Raw genomic sequence first — 12477 nt, 5'->3', positions numbered from 1 at the left:
TGAAGTATTATGGACAGGCATTTTATACCACCATCATTTCACAGGCTGTTTTCACTCTAAATGGCTTTTCGAAACTTTACAATTTTCATGCAGCATGATTCAGCACAGCCTGATTGGCCATCTCAGTATAATTAGGCTCATCTTATGGTTCCCTCAGTAGAAGTCAACCTGTCTGATGCCACCTCCCAGTACAAATGGCGAATCTGATGTCATATCTCAGTATGAATGGAACCGCCTGATGTCACCGCAGTGCTAACAGGACGTTTTATAATATGTCATCTAAGGCTGCAGGGGAAATCTTCTAATCCATTCACTATGCTACACTACAATAGAACATAACACAGTATAATGTGTAGGTTAACTTAGACACCCTCAGGCAGATTTTGGGTAGACGGATGGATGGATGGATGGATAGATACATTTATACAAAGTATACATACATTATATCACTCTATTGATTTTTAAAAAGTTCCAGGTCTGCCTGGCTATAATGAGATTTTTGAACTTTGTGTTGCGATCAATGAGGGGAATATTATTGGCCTGGAGAATTGATATACCCGCTCTCTGTGGCTTGTTCTGCTCCTGGACTGCCCCTGCCCCCAAGGTGTACGATTCCATCAGACACTTAACCTCTTTTACAGTGTCATCAGGCTAAAAGGAATCTAATAGTGACACGGGACTTGTGCTCAGCACTCTGGCACTATTGCTTTCCTGTCACAAATAATTTATAGCTTTCTATTTCCATCCCTTTGCCTGCACCCCATCCCTTCTTTCTGTTTCTCTGGGCTGGGGGAAATCAATAAACTCACACAACCAGAGTGGCACTTCAGGGGGTTTTAGGGAGAATGTGAGAGAAGAGAAAAGAAAAGAAAAAAACAGAAAAGAAGACAAAAGTTATATTATTTGCCCTAGCACAGACTTCTCAGATCAGCTCCTCAGCTAGTGCAAATCAGCATGACCTCAGAATCTGGCCCTGAGGCCCTCAGACCCCTTCTGTACAGGTCCTCAGCAGCTATAGATTAGGGCCCCTGGTTCCACTGACATATACGGGGTGAGGATCTGCATCTCCATCCCCAGCTAGAACCCTGACATTCCCTGTCTCCAGCTACATCCCAGGCAGCCTCTCTGCTGCTCCAGCTACTGCCCAGGCTTCGTCATGTGTGTATCAGTTTCCTAACATGCTGGGGTAATACGCTCTGAAATACCTTTCTTTTTCTAAGAAGGTTTCACTCTCAGGAGTTGTGCTTTTGCAAAAATGCCCTCTCAACGTCTCTGCCTATCTCTACCCATGCCATCCCAGCCACTAGACACACATTTGCTCTTTGAAGTTTTTCCAACTTATTCTTTAGAAGGAATCTTTAAGGGAAGCTCTCGGGTGGGCAGGAAGAATGTGTTATTTGCTTTCACTTTCTGGAGAGATTTTTGGGGAGAGGTTAAAGCTAATATAATGCAGGGCTGAGAGTTCCAGAAACTCAGGCTGAAGAGCATCTGCAGCCTTCACCCTAAATTGGAGGGGCTCGTTTTATTCTCAGAAAGGAATTTGGTCTCCATGGCCTCCACAGGTCATGGCTTATTTGCCGAGTTCCTTGGTGAGACAGTCGTTCCTGAGTCACAGATACCCAGCATCTGCGAATAGGCAGGGACCCTGCCCATCACTTACTAGGTGCTAGCGATTTTCTTTCACCACTGACCTCAGCTGGATTTCAACCAGTGACCTAGAGGTGAAAGATTTCATGTAACAAGAAAGGGAGCACTGACAATTACAGTTCAGTTTATTTTCATTCTGAGCTGCGTTATGAGCTTTGTGGCATTCACTGAGACATCTTTTTGACTTCCCATGCTGTGTTAATTCACCACCTGATAAACACCAATTTTCGCCGTCTTTGCTGGAGCGTCTTTTTCCTAGTGATCTATATCCCATCACCACTTCCTCCAGATGCCTTCTGCTCCCACCTTCTCATTTATGAAGGGCAAGGGCTTTGGGCAAGCCTTCCATCAGTTCAAAGCATTCAGTTCTATGCCAGAAAGGTATTTTTTCGGTACATAATAAAACTAAATCTACACCACTTGTAAATCCAGCAGTGGCTCTGTTAGCTGCAAAGACTGCCTTGTGATCATGCTGACAGATCAGATCATAAATGATAATGCAATTGCTACCACACAGGAGATCCTAGCTCATTCCCTGAGCACCATAGTTATGCAGTGGATACCCAAATTTGGGGACAAGATGACAGAGCAGAGCAAGGACGATTCTCTGGGAACTGGACCATTAAAGCAGTAGAATCAGGACCACAAGAAGGCAAATGAAGCCACTCTGCTGCTCAGATCAGGCCTGCAGGTTCTGACAGCTGGGATCGCGGGTATGCAAAGGCACAGAGAAGTTGCAGTTGAGTTCTGAACATGTTTTACTCTTTTCCAGGATCATCAGAACCAAAGTTCAGCAACCTTTTCACCCAACACCAGACGGGAGCGGGACAGGTGTGACTGCACCAGGACATACTATTGGTAAGAAGACTGGCATGAGGGGTGGTGACAGGACAAGTGGAAATGAGGATGAAGCTTAGTTGAGGGAACAAAGTCTGACAGGCAGATGCTAAGCAGAGCAAAAGGGAGGAGGGGGTAGGGGGAAAGAAACCTCAATGGAAATTCGAGGTTTCTGTTCTCTGTTTCCCTCATTGCATCGCAGAGAAGGGAATCATGGCAGAGAAACTAGCCCAAGGTAGGGGTTTGCCCAAAGTGATTCTGCCTTAACATCCATTTCACGTTCACACTCTCTCCTTCGCCTCCCTAAAGCGAAGTATTTACCGCGATCCTATCTAAGCACCAGTCTTCACCTTTTGTCTTCTTACTCTGACTCACTTTTCCTCTCTCTCTCCCAATTTCTCTTCTTTCTCTTTGCTGGAACTGGTCCATTTCTTAAAGCTAGTAATACACAGGCATGGGTAAGATATTCTTGATGCCTCACAACTGAGTTCTTCATTGTTCTAGCTCTGCAGTCAGGTATCCCATGGGTGTATTTCACTGAGAAAATGCATTTTCTGCTGGGGAAGATGGGTTTATTGAGGTGAGCAGAAGATGGAGACTGTAATAAAGTGACCAAATGTCTCCTAGTCTGTTGTGTTTAAAGGTACTGTGCTAGATGTGTTGAGGTACTTTTCACTCTGTAGGCTGCATGGTGCATATGTCTGCTGTTGCTAGCATAGCTTTATCCAGTAACAATTCAGAGCAGGAAAAAACATGCAGTATTCTGGGATACTGTGAAATACAGTGGCTTATTCATGGCCTAAGACAATGTCTTAGATACTGTTGGTTACTGAGAATCAGCTGCTATACAAGGATTTACTTGAAAGTGCTGGTCCACATGGGACAGAGCTGGCAGATACAATCCTGTACACAAGTTGTGTTCAGGAGCACAATGACATTAATAGGCCAGTATGGAAGAGCATTTCTGGATGCCCTTTTAATCTGGACTTGCTCACTGGACTGGGAACCACTGACCACAACAGATGGAGTTGGCAGATATTATTCCTTCTTGGAAAAGTAGTGCAATGTCTAGGGAATGCATTGGCTGAGCTGGGACAGTGATTGTGAGTGCTGCTACTGGAGTCTCTCATTGCTCTGGGATGTACTGGGAAGTGTGGGTCCACATCTGATAGTGTTGACAGGTTCTGCTCCATCCTGGAAGGCTTGTATTGGAGGCATTGATTGCTTCAGGTCAGTGCTTTATGAGCTGAATGATGGGTAGTGGCCTGTAAGAGAACTGGGATATTCTCCCCATTACTGGGACATGCTGGGACATAATGGGCATGCCTACTGGATGCATAGCTCTACTTCTTCTATTCTCTAAAGCCCTGATTATCATTTCTAATCTGGATGACTTGTCATTTCTAATATATTGGAAACTCATGAGCCATCTTGGACAGCCCTGAGTAGCAGGAGGAGTCTGCCAGTTGACATTCGTCAGCGCAAAAGGAAGATACTAGATTTTTGTTAATCTGGGTTGGAGTATGTATCACCAACTCACCATTTGTTCTAGTAGGGAACTGAATTTATTGGCCCAACACTGAAATGCTTCTAACCTATGCTAAGAAGGTAATTTTTCAATGAGTGTTTTGGGTGGACACGTAAGAGGCTGGTCTCGCTAAGACAGAACATGTGCTCTCCTAGTGGAAAAATGCTTAGAGGAAATGATCTGGCAAAATACAGACAGACTAGGAAGTCACTAGAGAATGTGGTCTATGCTGCATTGCACTCAGTTACCATGGCATTCACTGGAAAGCCTGCTCTGAATTGGGATATAACAACAAGGTTTAACTTCTTGATGGAATACACTTGCTTGTTATTAATGGCCCTGTACTGGAAGGCTGTGGAGCTACGGTATAGGAGTGGACTGGCAAAGCTGGGATGCAGCAACATTAGCAGTAGAGAGAGTATGAGTCCTTCAGTGTGAGGGACTGGGAGTCTGCTTAGTGCCCAGGCTTTCCTATGAGACTGGTGGCATGCGTACTTTCCGCTGGGGGATCCCTGAGTGCTGTGCTGCTCTCCTCATGGCCCTTTTTCCCTTTTCCTTTTGTCCAGTGCCCAGCACAGCATCCCCTCCCGTCTCCAGTGCCTCCAATGATCCAGTGGGCTCTTACTCCATTAACGGGATCCTGGGGATTCCTCGGTCGAATGGCGAGAAGAGGAAACGTGATGAAGGTAGGGGGAGGGGAGAAGCTCATCCTCCCTTTTATATTCTTTGTCCCCATGTACAGGCTCCAATTTCAGGCCAAGGTTTGCAGCTGCTCCAGGGGCTAGATCAGTTTTAGCAACAGAGACCAGTTCCCCGCCACTGCCCTGCTGGCTTGGAATGCTCTTCTTCCGAGGCCCTTTCATGACAGGCTGCGTCTCCAGACATCTGCTCGGCAGGCAGAGAGCCGTCTCCATTGCTGGAGCTGATCCCAAGTTCATTCACTGCTGGAAACGGCTGGAACTGAACTCCCCAGGTGCCAGCAGGTGCCCGGACTTTGAACTGCGGGTAAACATGGTTTCCCCGACTCACTCGTTTTCAAACAAAATGCCATCGTGGAGAAGCACCAGCAATGTGGGAGTTATCTTTCATTCCCCTTGCAAACAAGTTCCTGCCCTGTGACGTGCCATGAGCTACATTAGGCATCATAAGGGCCCAGTTTTCAATGGCTAGCATCTACCACAGCAGAACTGCCATGCTTGCCACAGTCTGAAAGCAGAACAGGAGGTCTTCTGAGTACTGTGGCCCCAAGGTTGTTACATAAGCCTTTCGCTAGGGCTCTAAGGAATTAGGATTAATCTATTTCCTTTTCCTTCCTACCTGCTGAGAAGGACTCAGGGCAAAGTGAATCCTGAAATGAGCCAAAAGCTGGAGCCTCAGGTCTTGATAGGCTGAGTCAGGAGGAGTGGGTAAGGTCTTGGTGCTCTTACGGTGGCTTTGTAAACTTTTTTTCTTAAATCTTGCTCTTTTAATTTGATGCATTCAGAAATTGAGGGCCAGGAGGTGAACTTTTCTAAGAGTAGTGCCCGACCACTTTGTTTCGTTCAGCCCTGCCTTCAGTATGTTGTTTTCCACTATTGCCTGTTGCGTGGGGGGACCTCTTAGCAGTACAGGTGTCTCAGTGTGCTGCACGTGCTGTTACCCCAAGGCTGTGCGGTGCAAGAGAACATGAGGGTTCTCTGTGATACGTGGTGAGAAGAGAAAGCTTTCCTGAGAGAAATGCAGCATTTTGGGGTTTGGCTAGTGATTTTCTCAGCATTGGTTCTGGTGAGGTTGACCTCTGTAAGTTTTTAATCCAAATAAACACAATAATCCCAAGAAAAAAAGGCAGTCATCGTGACCACCTTTCTCCCTAATACAAAGTAAAACTAGAGGCAAGGACCGATCCATCTCCTATTAAAGCAAATGGGAAGATTTTTGCTAATGTCATTGGAAATTGGATCAGGCCCCAGAGGAAGATCCATTTCCCAGCTAGATGGCAGTAGGGCCCAGCTAAGAGAAAAGCGTAGCAATGGAAGGGCTGAGTCAATGCCTCAAAGTCAAAAAATGTCAGAGAGAGAGACTGCAAACATTGCAAACGCCTCCAGCATTTCCCATCATTACATATACAGGAAACTGACATTTCAAACTGAGTGACAAGTGGTTGTGCAAATCTCTTGGCAGTTATTTGGGGGTTTTGAGAACCCCTGTTCTCATACAGTCCAGCATGGTGATCACCAGCTCTCAACATGGTGCCTCCATATCTCACGTTGAAATGAAGCAGTTCAGTCTGGCTTTAGTGGCTATTCTTTCCAAATACCTGGAAAGATCATCCCACTTTAGATGCAGCCACACAGTCACTTCCAGCCTCAGAACCTGAGCTTTTTTGGAGCAGTACGATTAAACACAGAAACAACCAAGCAGCCATCTAAGACTGCGACACTTCACAATGATACATTGACAGCAAGAACAACTCTCTGTGTCTGTCCTTAATTCATCCCAGATTTGATTTATGAAGGGCAAGCAACACTCTGCAACTCCCTGCTGTTGGCCAAGACCACGCATATGCCACTAGGAATCAAAAAGGTGCCAGACAATCCTGGAGATGTTGCTTGTCTTTAGCTCTCAGAGTTTTAGGCAGCAGTTACATGACACAGCTGCAACTGCCTTAGAGAACAGCCTTCCTCCTATCCCAGAGAAACCTCGCATAGGACCCCCTGCCAGCTGCTGAACACCCCTAGCCAAGAGTTGAGTTATCTGGGCTCCCACCCGCTGCCTTGAGAAAAGCTGAAAGACATCGTCACTTTGCAGGGTTGGGTCCTAAGGCTAGAAGGGCCCAAGGGAAGGTTTTGCACAGCCAGTGACCTGCACTCACTCCTGGGCAATCTCCCATGTAGCTCTGAGGGCTCTGTTCTTAGCTGAGATGAGGATTAGGAAAGTCTAGCAAGAAATCCGGTGCAGGTATTTCTTTCACGCTTATGCTGGATGCGTATACCTTCTCAGCATTTCCCAGAGCTTCTAAGCACTGTTTTGTTGCAGTTTCTTAACTGCAGGGTTTATTCTCGCATTGAAAAGCCCTTACAAGCTCCCAATGCACATCTACTTTCCCAGCATTTTGGGGGTGGCTCTTCTCTAAAGGTGGCAGAAGAAGCAGCACTGCTCTCTCTTTCTTTCTGCTCTGTTGGACCAGCTCTGCTGCAAGGATTCCTCTGTGAGGAATGCAGTTCAGCAGAAAGGGGGGAAGTACCAAACTGCCCCCAAATCCCCGGTTCTGAAAACCTTGTTAGCAACCTCTGTGATGGCTGGGGGGGAACAGGGTGGGAGAAAGACAGAGGAGCCTCTATCTGAGCACACCCCCTCCCCCAGGTCCTCCTTGCTGCAGCTGGTGCCTGCATTAGACAGTAGCACAGTTGATTAAGAAGAGGAGAGATAATTATGTGTCAAGATGATGTAGCAGAACTCCTGAGTTGGACAGAAGGAGCCACACGGATGCATGAGGTGGGCTCAGCGATGGACGCTGACAGCCAGGTGTGTCCCTCACAGGGAGTTAGAGGGAAGAGGGAAAATCCCAACCTACCAAATGTGCTGGTTGCAACTGCAAGGGTGGCCTGGGAAGACTATGGCACTGAGAGAGAGAGCTAGCAGGGAGGTAGCTCTGAGTGTCTGCTAGTCACAAGAAGGAACTGTCAGATCACAGGTCTTTCCTCAAAACTCAGTGTGTCTTCCTCAGGTGAGCGCCTAGGAAGGGTGGTCAGGATTTGCCCTGTTAAGACCATGTATTCCTTTTGTTTCAGTTTTTGACCAGTGATTATAAACCCTCTGCCTTCTGTGACAGGTTAGACAAAGCATAGAGTTGGTCTCCTATGATTTTTTAAATAATTTGGCTAAAAAAATTCACCACCACTTGCGTAGCACAGCATGTGCCATTTCTTGCAGCCTATGGGCACAGCCAATGTTGCTGTAATTTCCCTCTGACCTTCCCTACCGCTTACACCCATCATCTTCCAGAGGCAGAAGTGGCCCTGCAGCATGTAATGACTTTCTCAAGACCACTGAGTGTCTTGCAGTATCAAGCTGCAGCTGGAAACAGGAATTCCTGGTTCTTCATGATCCCAATGTTGTACTGTGCTGTGATGGCAGGCCAAGCTCAGCAGGGTCATTGTCAGACTACGGAGCAGCAGTAAGAAGTCCAGAAGGATAAAGGGGAAAAATAATATGCAAATATTTCTGTTGTTCCATAACCCCCTGATTGATAGCTAAAAGGATGAGTCCCAGCGGCACTAACAAAAAATCAGTATCACTCATACTGTAGTCTTGGGCACTGTATAAGGAGAAAAAGGGAGAGATGTGGAGAAAGGGAAGGACGGATAGATAGATGGATGGATAGATGGAGAAATAGATAGATAATCCGATAATATGAAAACAATATTTCAAACTGTTCCCTGCATACCACAGCATCTCCACCTGGATGAAACTTTTGGGATCTTTACAAAACCACTCTTACTAGAGATAACTCTTTCTCTCCATAGCAGGCCACAAACAGACTTCCTCTGTAGACCCAAATTCTCATTTGGGATTAGTCTTCCAGTGAGGCTGGTGCTGTAACATTCTTAGCATTTTTAATCTTGGTCCCTGACAATACCTGTAGTATTTGACAGCATTACTGGCAATAATATCTGCAGTGCCCACAATGGCAGAGATAATATCCCCCAGTATTATCAGCATTAGCAGGAATCATATCTGCAGCCCGTTATTGGCGGGAGCAGATGTAATGTGTCCAGTATTATTAGTATCAGTAGTAATAAAACCCACAGGCTTGTTAGTATGATCAGTGCTAATATCAGCAGTAGGTTTGTGGGAGAGGAGGGGCCGGAGTGATTGCTACTGTAAATGGCAATAATACTCAGGCTGTTTGCAGTAAAGGAATCCCCAGCGGAGATGCGGGAGCAAACCTGAGAAGGCAGAAGTTCCTCCTTTCCTTTCTTCACCTGTCATTTTGATGACTAGAGTGATTTACATTGAAGTAAGCAGTGCAGGGCTGTGTCAGAGCAGGGGGACAGTAAAGGGTCATCAACATTTCAGCAGGTCTGGTGGTGTTTTCCAAAGAGTGTTAGCTGTATCAGTACAGGTGGTTCACCGTACTCTTCAAAATGGGGTTGAGCTATGCAGAACAGGGTGCTGCCTACTAGCAGCAGGAGCACTTGCATTGTTGGTCCTGCAGCTGCAGGATGGGCAGCGTCACTGCACTTCTCTTTGGTGCTGCACGTGTAATTTTCTGACTGTTATTACCACAACACCCTCTACTGAGAAGCATTGCTTTTGTTACAGGTGGTTTTCTTTTCCCTCACTCTAAATGGGAGGACTCTGACTGCAGAGCAGGGTTTTGACAGTGTTCAGCTTGGGGGTTTTCCTACCTGGTCATGATCTCATTTTCCTACTGGGAAAATACAAATGCCTTCTTCAGGTGGAGTGTGAGGCAGGGAGATCTGCAACAGTCCCAGTCCTGAAAGCTGTTTTTTTAGATATTGCCCCAGGACATAGACATCTTCAATGTCTTGAAGAAAATTTTGAACTCAATTGTTTAAGTGGAAAGTAGTGCAGAGAGGAGAGATGTATAATGTGTTTAAGAAGGTCTGAGTTTTTGAGCAGATATACAGCAGCTGAGTGTGGCACTGCAAGTATGATCCCATTTGTGTTGTTCAGAGTGGCAATGATAATATAATTTGGGAGATGTAGTTGTGACATTTCAGGTGACTTTGTGTCATTGTCAGTGGCATTAATATGTGTTTGCAGGCAGCGTGGCTGTGGTTATCATGTTGTTATAACTGTATCACTATAGGTTGCGGGTTTGTGACACTAAAGATGAGATTAACTGTATCACTGCTTGCTATGCTGCCCCATTACACTCAAGGCCGTTACACTCTTCACAGAGGCGGCTGTGAATTATTTCTGGTGGTATGTCTGCATCATTGCATGCAGTAAGGTTGTTTCAATGTGGTAACTGTTGGTACACTGGTGCAGGCTGTACTGTACTGTCATTGCAATTCATATAGTTGTTACTGCAGCTGATGTAGTATGTTGAGTGACAACAGACTGTCACCTGGCCATGCAAGTGAAGTCAATACGGCTATGTCACTGCAGCGCTGCGTTGAGAATTGTCTGTTTTCATGAAGTATGACCATATTGTTCCACAGCATACTGGGGTTGTCTCAGGACATACAGCATGCTTATGCTGTCATCTGCAGTGTGATGATGCTTTACCAGTGCTGTAGTTGTACCAGTGCAGAGAGGTCTTTTTGTAGGGAAATAATTTTCCTATGCTGCCTGCATACATTTGCAAAGAGTATGAGTGAGTCATTCCACTTGACTATATCATGGCACCTGACATATGTTCATCTCTGGGCATATTAGGTGTATTTCTGTTCTCCCAAAACTGTTGTATTGTTGAAGACAACAGGGTGTGTTTGGACCCCCGCAGCTGACACAACAGCACTGCTGCCTGTGGTGTGGCTGCATTGTTTCATGCTGTGATTTCTTGTCACCACAGCTGATGTGTTTGCGTTATTCTATATGATTGCTTTATTGCAGGTCAGCAATAGTCTTAATGACATTGGAGACACATGCAGTTACATTGCCCCAGGTGCTAACCCCACGTTCCAATCATCACACACAGTTGTGGGGTGTGCACCCAGCAGTTTATGGCTATGCATATGGAGCGTGCAGTTTTTGGAGTGTTTCACACTCTCACAGGGTCTTCCTCCTACTTTCCCTGGGACTGTGTTGTTTCATGCAGTGTGGCTGAGTTTCCAGTGGCTATCAGCTTGCAGCGATGGTGTATCACTGCAAACAGCAGTGGTCACAGGGGATGTCCAGACTCGTTGTGTCTATACATACAAGTGTAGGTAACACTCCCTTCCATTCTAGATGAAAATGTAAAATGAAGAGGGAGTTTACTCTCAGCAGCCACCGACTTCTCCCTCCTGAGGGTCTTTGGCTGGTGAGACACCTAGAAGGACTTAAGAAAGGCGCCTGCTACTCATCCTGCACCTCTCTAAATAAACTGCAGGAGGATGGTCAGAAAAGAGAGAGTATGTGTGGAGAAGGAAAGGAGGGGGAAACTGGATAAAGGAGAGGACAATGAATAAGCAGCACAGCATTGTCAGAAATGTGGGGTGTTGCGCCATGAATCTGGAGGTCAGTCTGTAAGCATATGTGTGTGTGTGTCTGGCTGTCTGTCTGCACACACCCTGAGGGTTTGGGGGTACGCATTGCTCGGGAGGACTTCAGGTAAGGGAGAGTTAACAGCTTACATCACAGAAAGCAGTTTGGACAGAATGCTCTGCTTCTAAAGCTTATAGGGCTGCTTAGTTTGGCAGGTTTGGTACTATCTGAAGACAAGCTGGTCTGGCTTCAGCTGTATTTGTGTGTGTCTCTGCTTGTGTATTTGTGTCTCTGGGAATGCACGCCTGTTTGTTTTTTGTATTTCTGTGTTAGGATCACTGGTTTCTACTTATCTGTGCTTATGTACTGGGGTGAGTGGCAGGTCGGACCCGTATTTTTGTGCATGCCTATGGAGACCTGGAAAACGTGTATGTTAAGCTGTGTATAATATTGCCTAGTAGGAGAATGCTTACTGTGGATCCTATGGATGTCTGGGCATGTATGGCTCAGTATTAGTGCTATGTATTTTTATGAATGCCAGGTATTTGTATTCACATTTTGAGCATATATGTGAATGTTGTATATTTGTATGTATATTCTGTGTGTATGTGTTGTTACATACTTGGAGTATCACTGTATCTTTGTGGTTGCTGGATATGAATATGTAGCCTGTTAGTGCTGTGCACTTCTGTATATAGTTTCTACAGATGTGTATTTGCATTGGGGTTATATATTTGTGTGTATGTTGTATATATATATCTCGGTTGTTCTTGCCTGTGTGAAGGTGGTTTATTTATGTAAATAGTTTGTATTTGTTTACATTATTTAATTTTGTATATGTGAATTTAAGGAAATTACTTTGAGTTCCAGGTTTTCATTTAGTTAGTGTATGTATATTTTTGTAAGTTATTTGTTTATTCAGAAATTACATTTAACTGACATGGACCTGCATTAGTACCTCCTTGTGTCCCAGTTTGCATTCTTGTGTCTTTAAATGTTATTGGCTATGTTCTGTGAGTCTTACTTATGCATAGATCTTTTCTTTATTTGTGTGAGTGCCGTGAATGTGTGCTTGTCTGACTGTTTATTTAGTTTGTGGTTAGATCTTCTCCTTCCACTTTTTGACTCATTCCTAGGAGGGGTTGTTGCAGCTGATGTGTCAGCAGGAGTCAGGCAGCTACAACTCCTCCCAGCGTCTCTGCCTGCTCCGCGTGTCCACCTGTGCAGAGGCTGCTCCCTAGCTTTGCTGGTGCCTGTCTCTCTCTGGATCTTCTTGCTCACTCTAGATGAGTTGTACACTGGGTCTGCCCGCATTCACTGACTGTTAC

The 12477-nt window shown here is 45.5% G+C and overlaps 1 protein-coding gene across 1 annotated transcript in view; it reads left to right on the top strand.

The window, feature by feature from the left end:
• Window positions 1-2116: 2116 nt before the first annotated feature.
• LOC104072614 (paired box protein Pax-2-A-like) overlaps window positions 2117-12477 on the top strand; it is a gene marked incomplete at its 3' end in the record, with an annotated part of 49530 nt that continues 39169 nt past the window's right edge. Inside the window, exons 1-3 of the mRNA XM_009572131.1 lie at window positions 2117-2277; window positions 2420-2505; window positions 4579-4698. Coding sequence (XP_009570426.1) covers window positions 2117-2277; window positions 2420-2505; window positions 4579-4698 — 367 coding nt within the window. The remainder of the gene's footprint in view (window positions 2278-2419; window positions 2506-4578; window positions 4699-12477) is intronic.

The sequence above is a fragment of the Fulmarus glacialis genome, unplaced genomic scaffold, assembly GCF_000690835.1.
Source record: "Fulmarus glacialis isolate BGI_N327 unplaced genomic scaffold, ASM69083v1 scaffold17952, whole genome shotgun sequence".
Lineage (NCBI taxonomy): Eukaryota > Metazoa > Chordata > Aves > Procellariiformes > Procellariidae > Fulmarus > Fulmarus glacialis.
The sequence above is the reverse complement of the archived record's forward strand: the minus strand, read 5'-3'. Positions and strand labels throughout refer to the sequence as shown.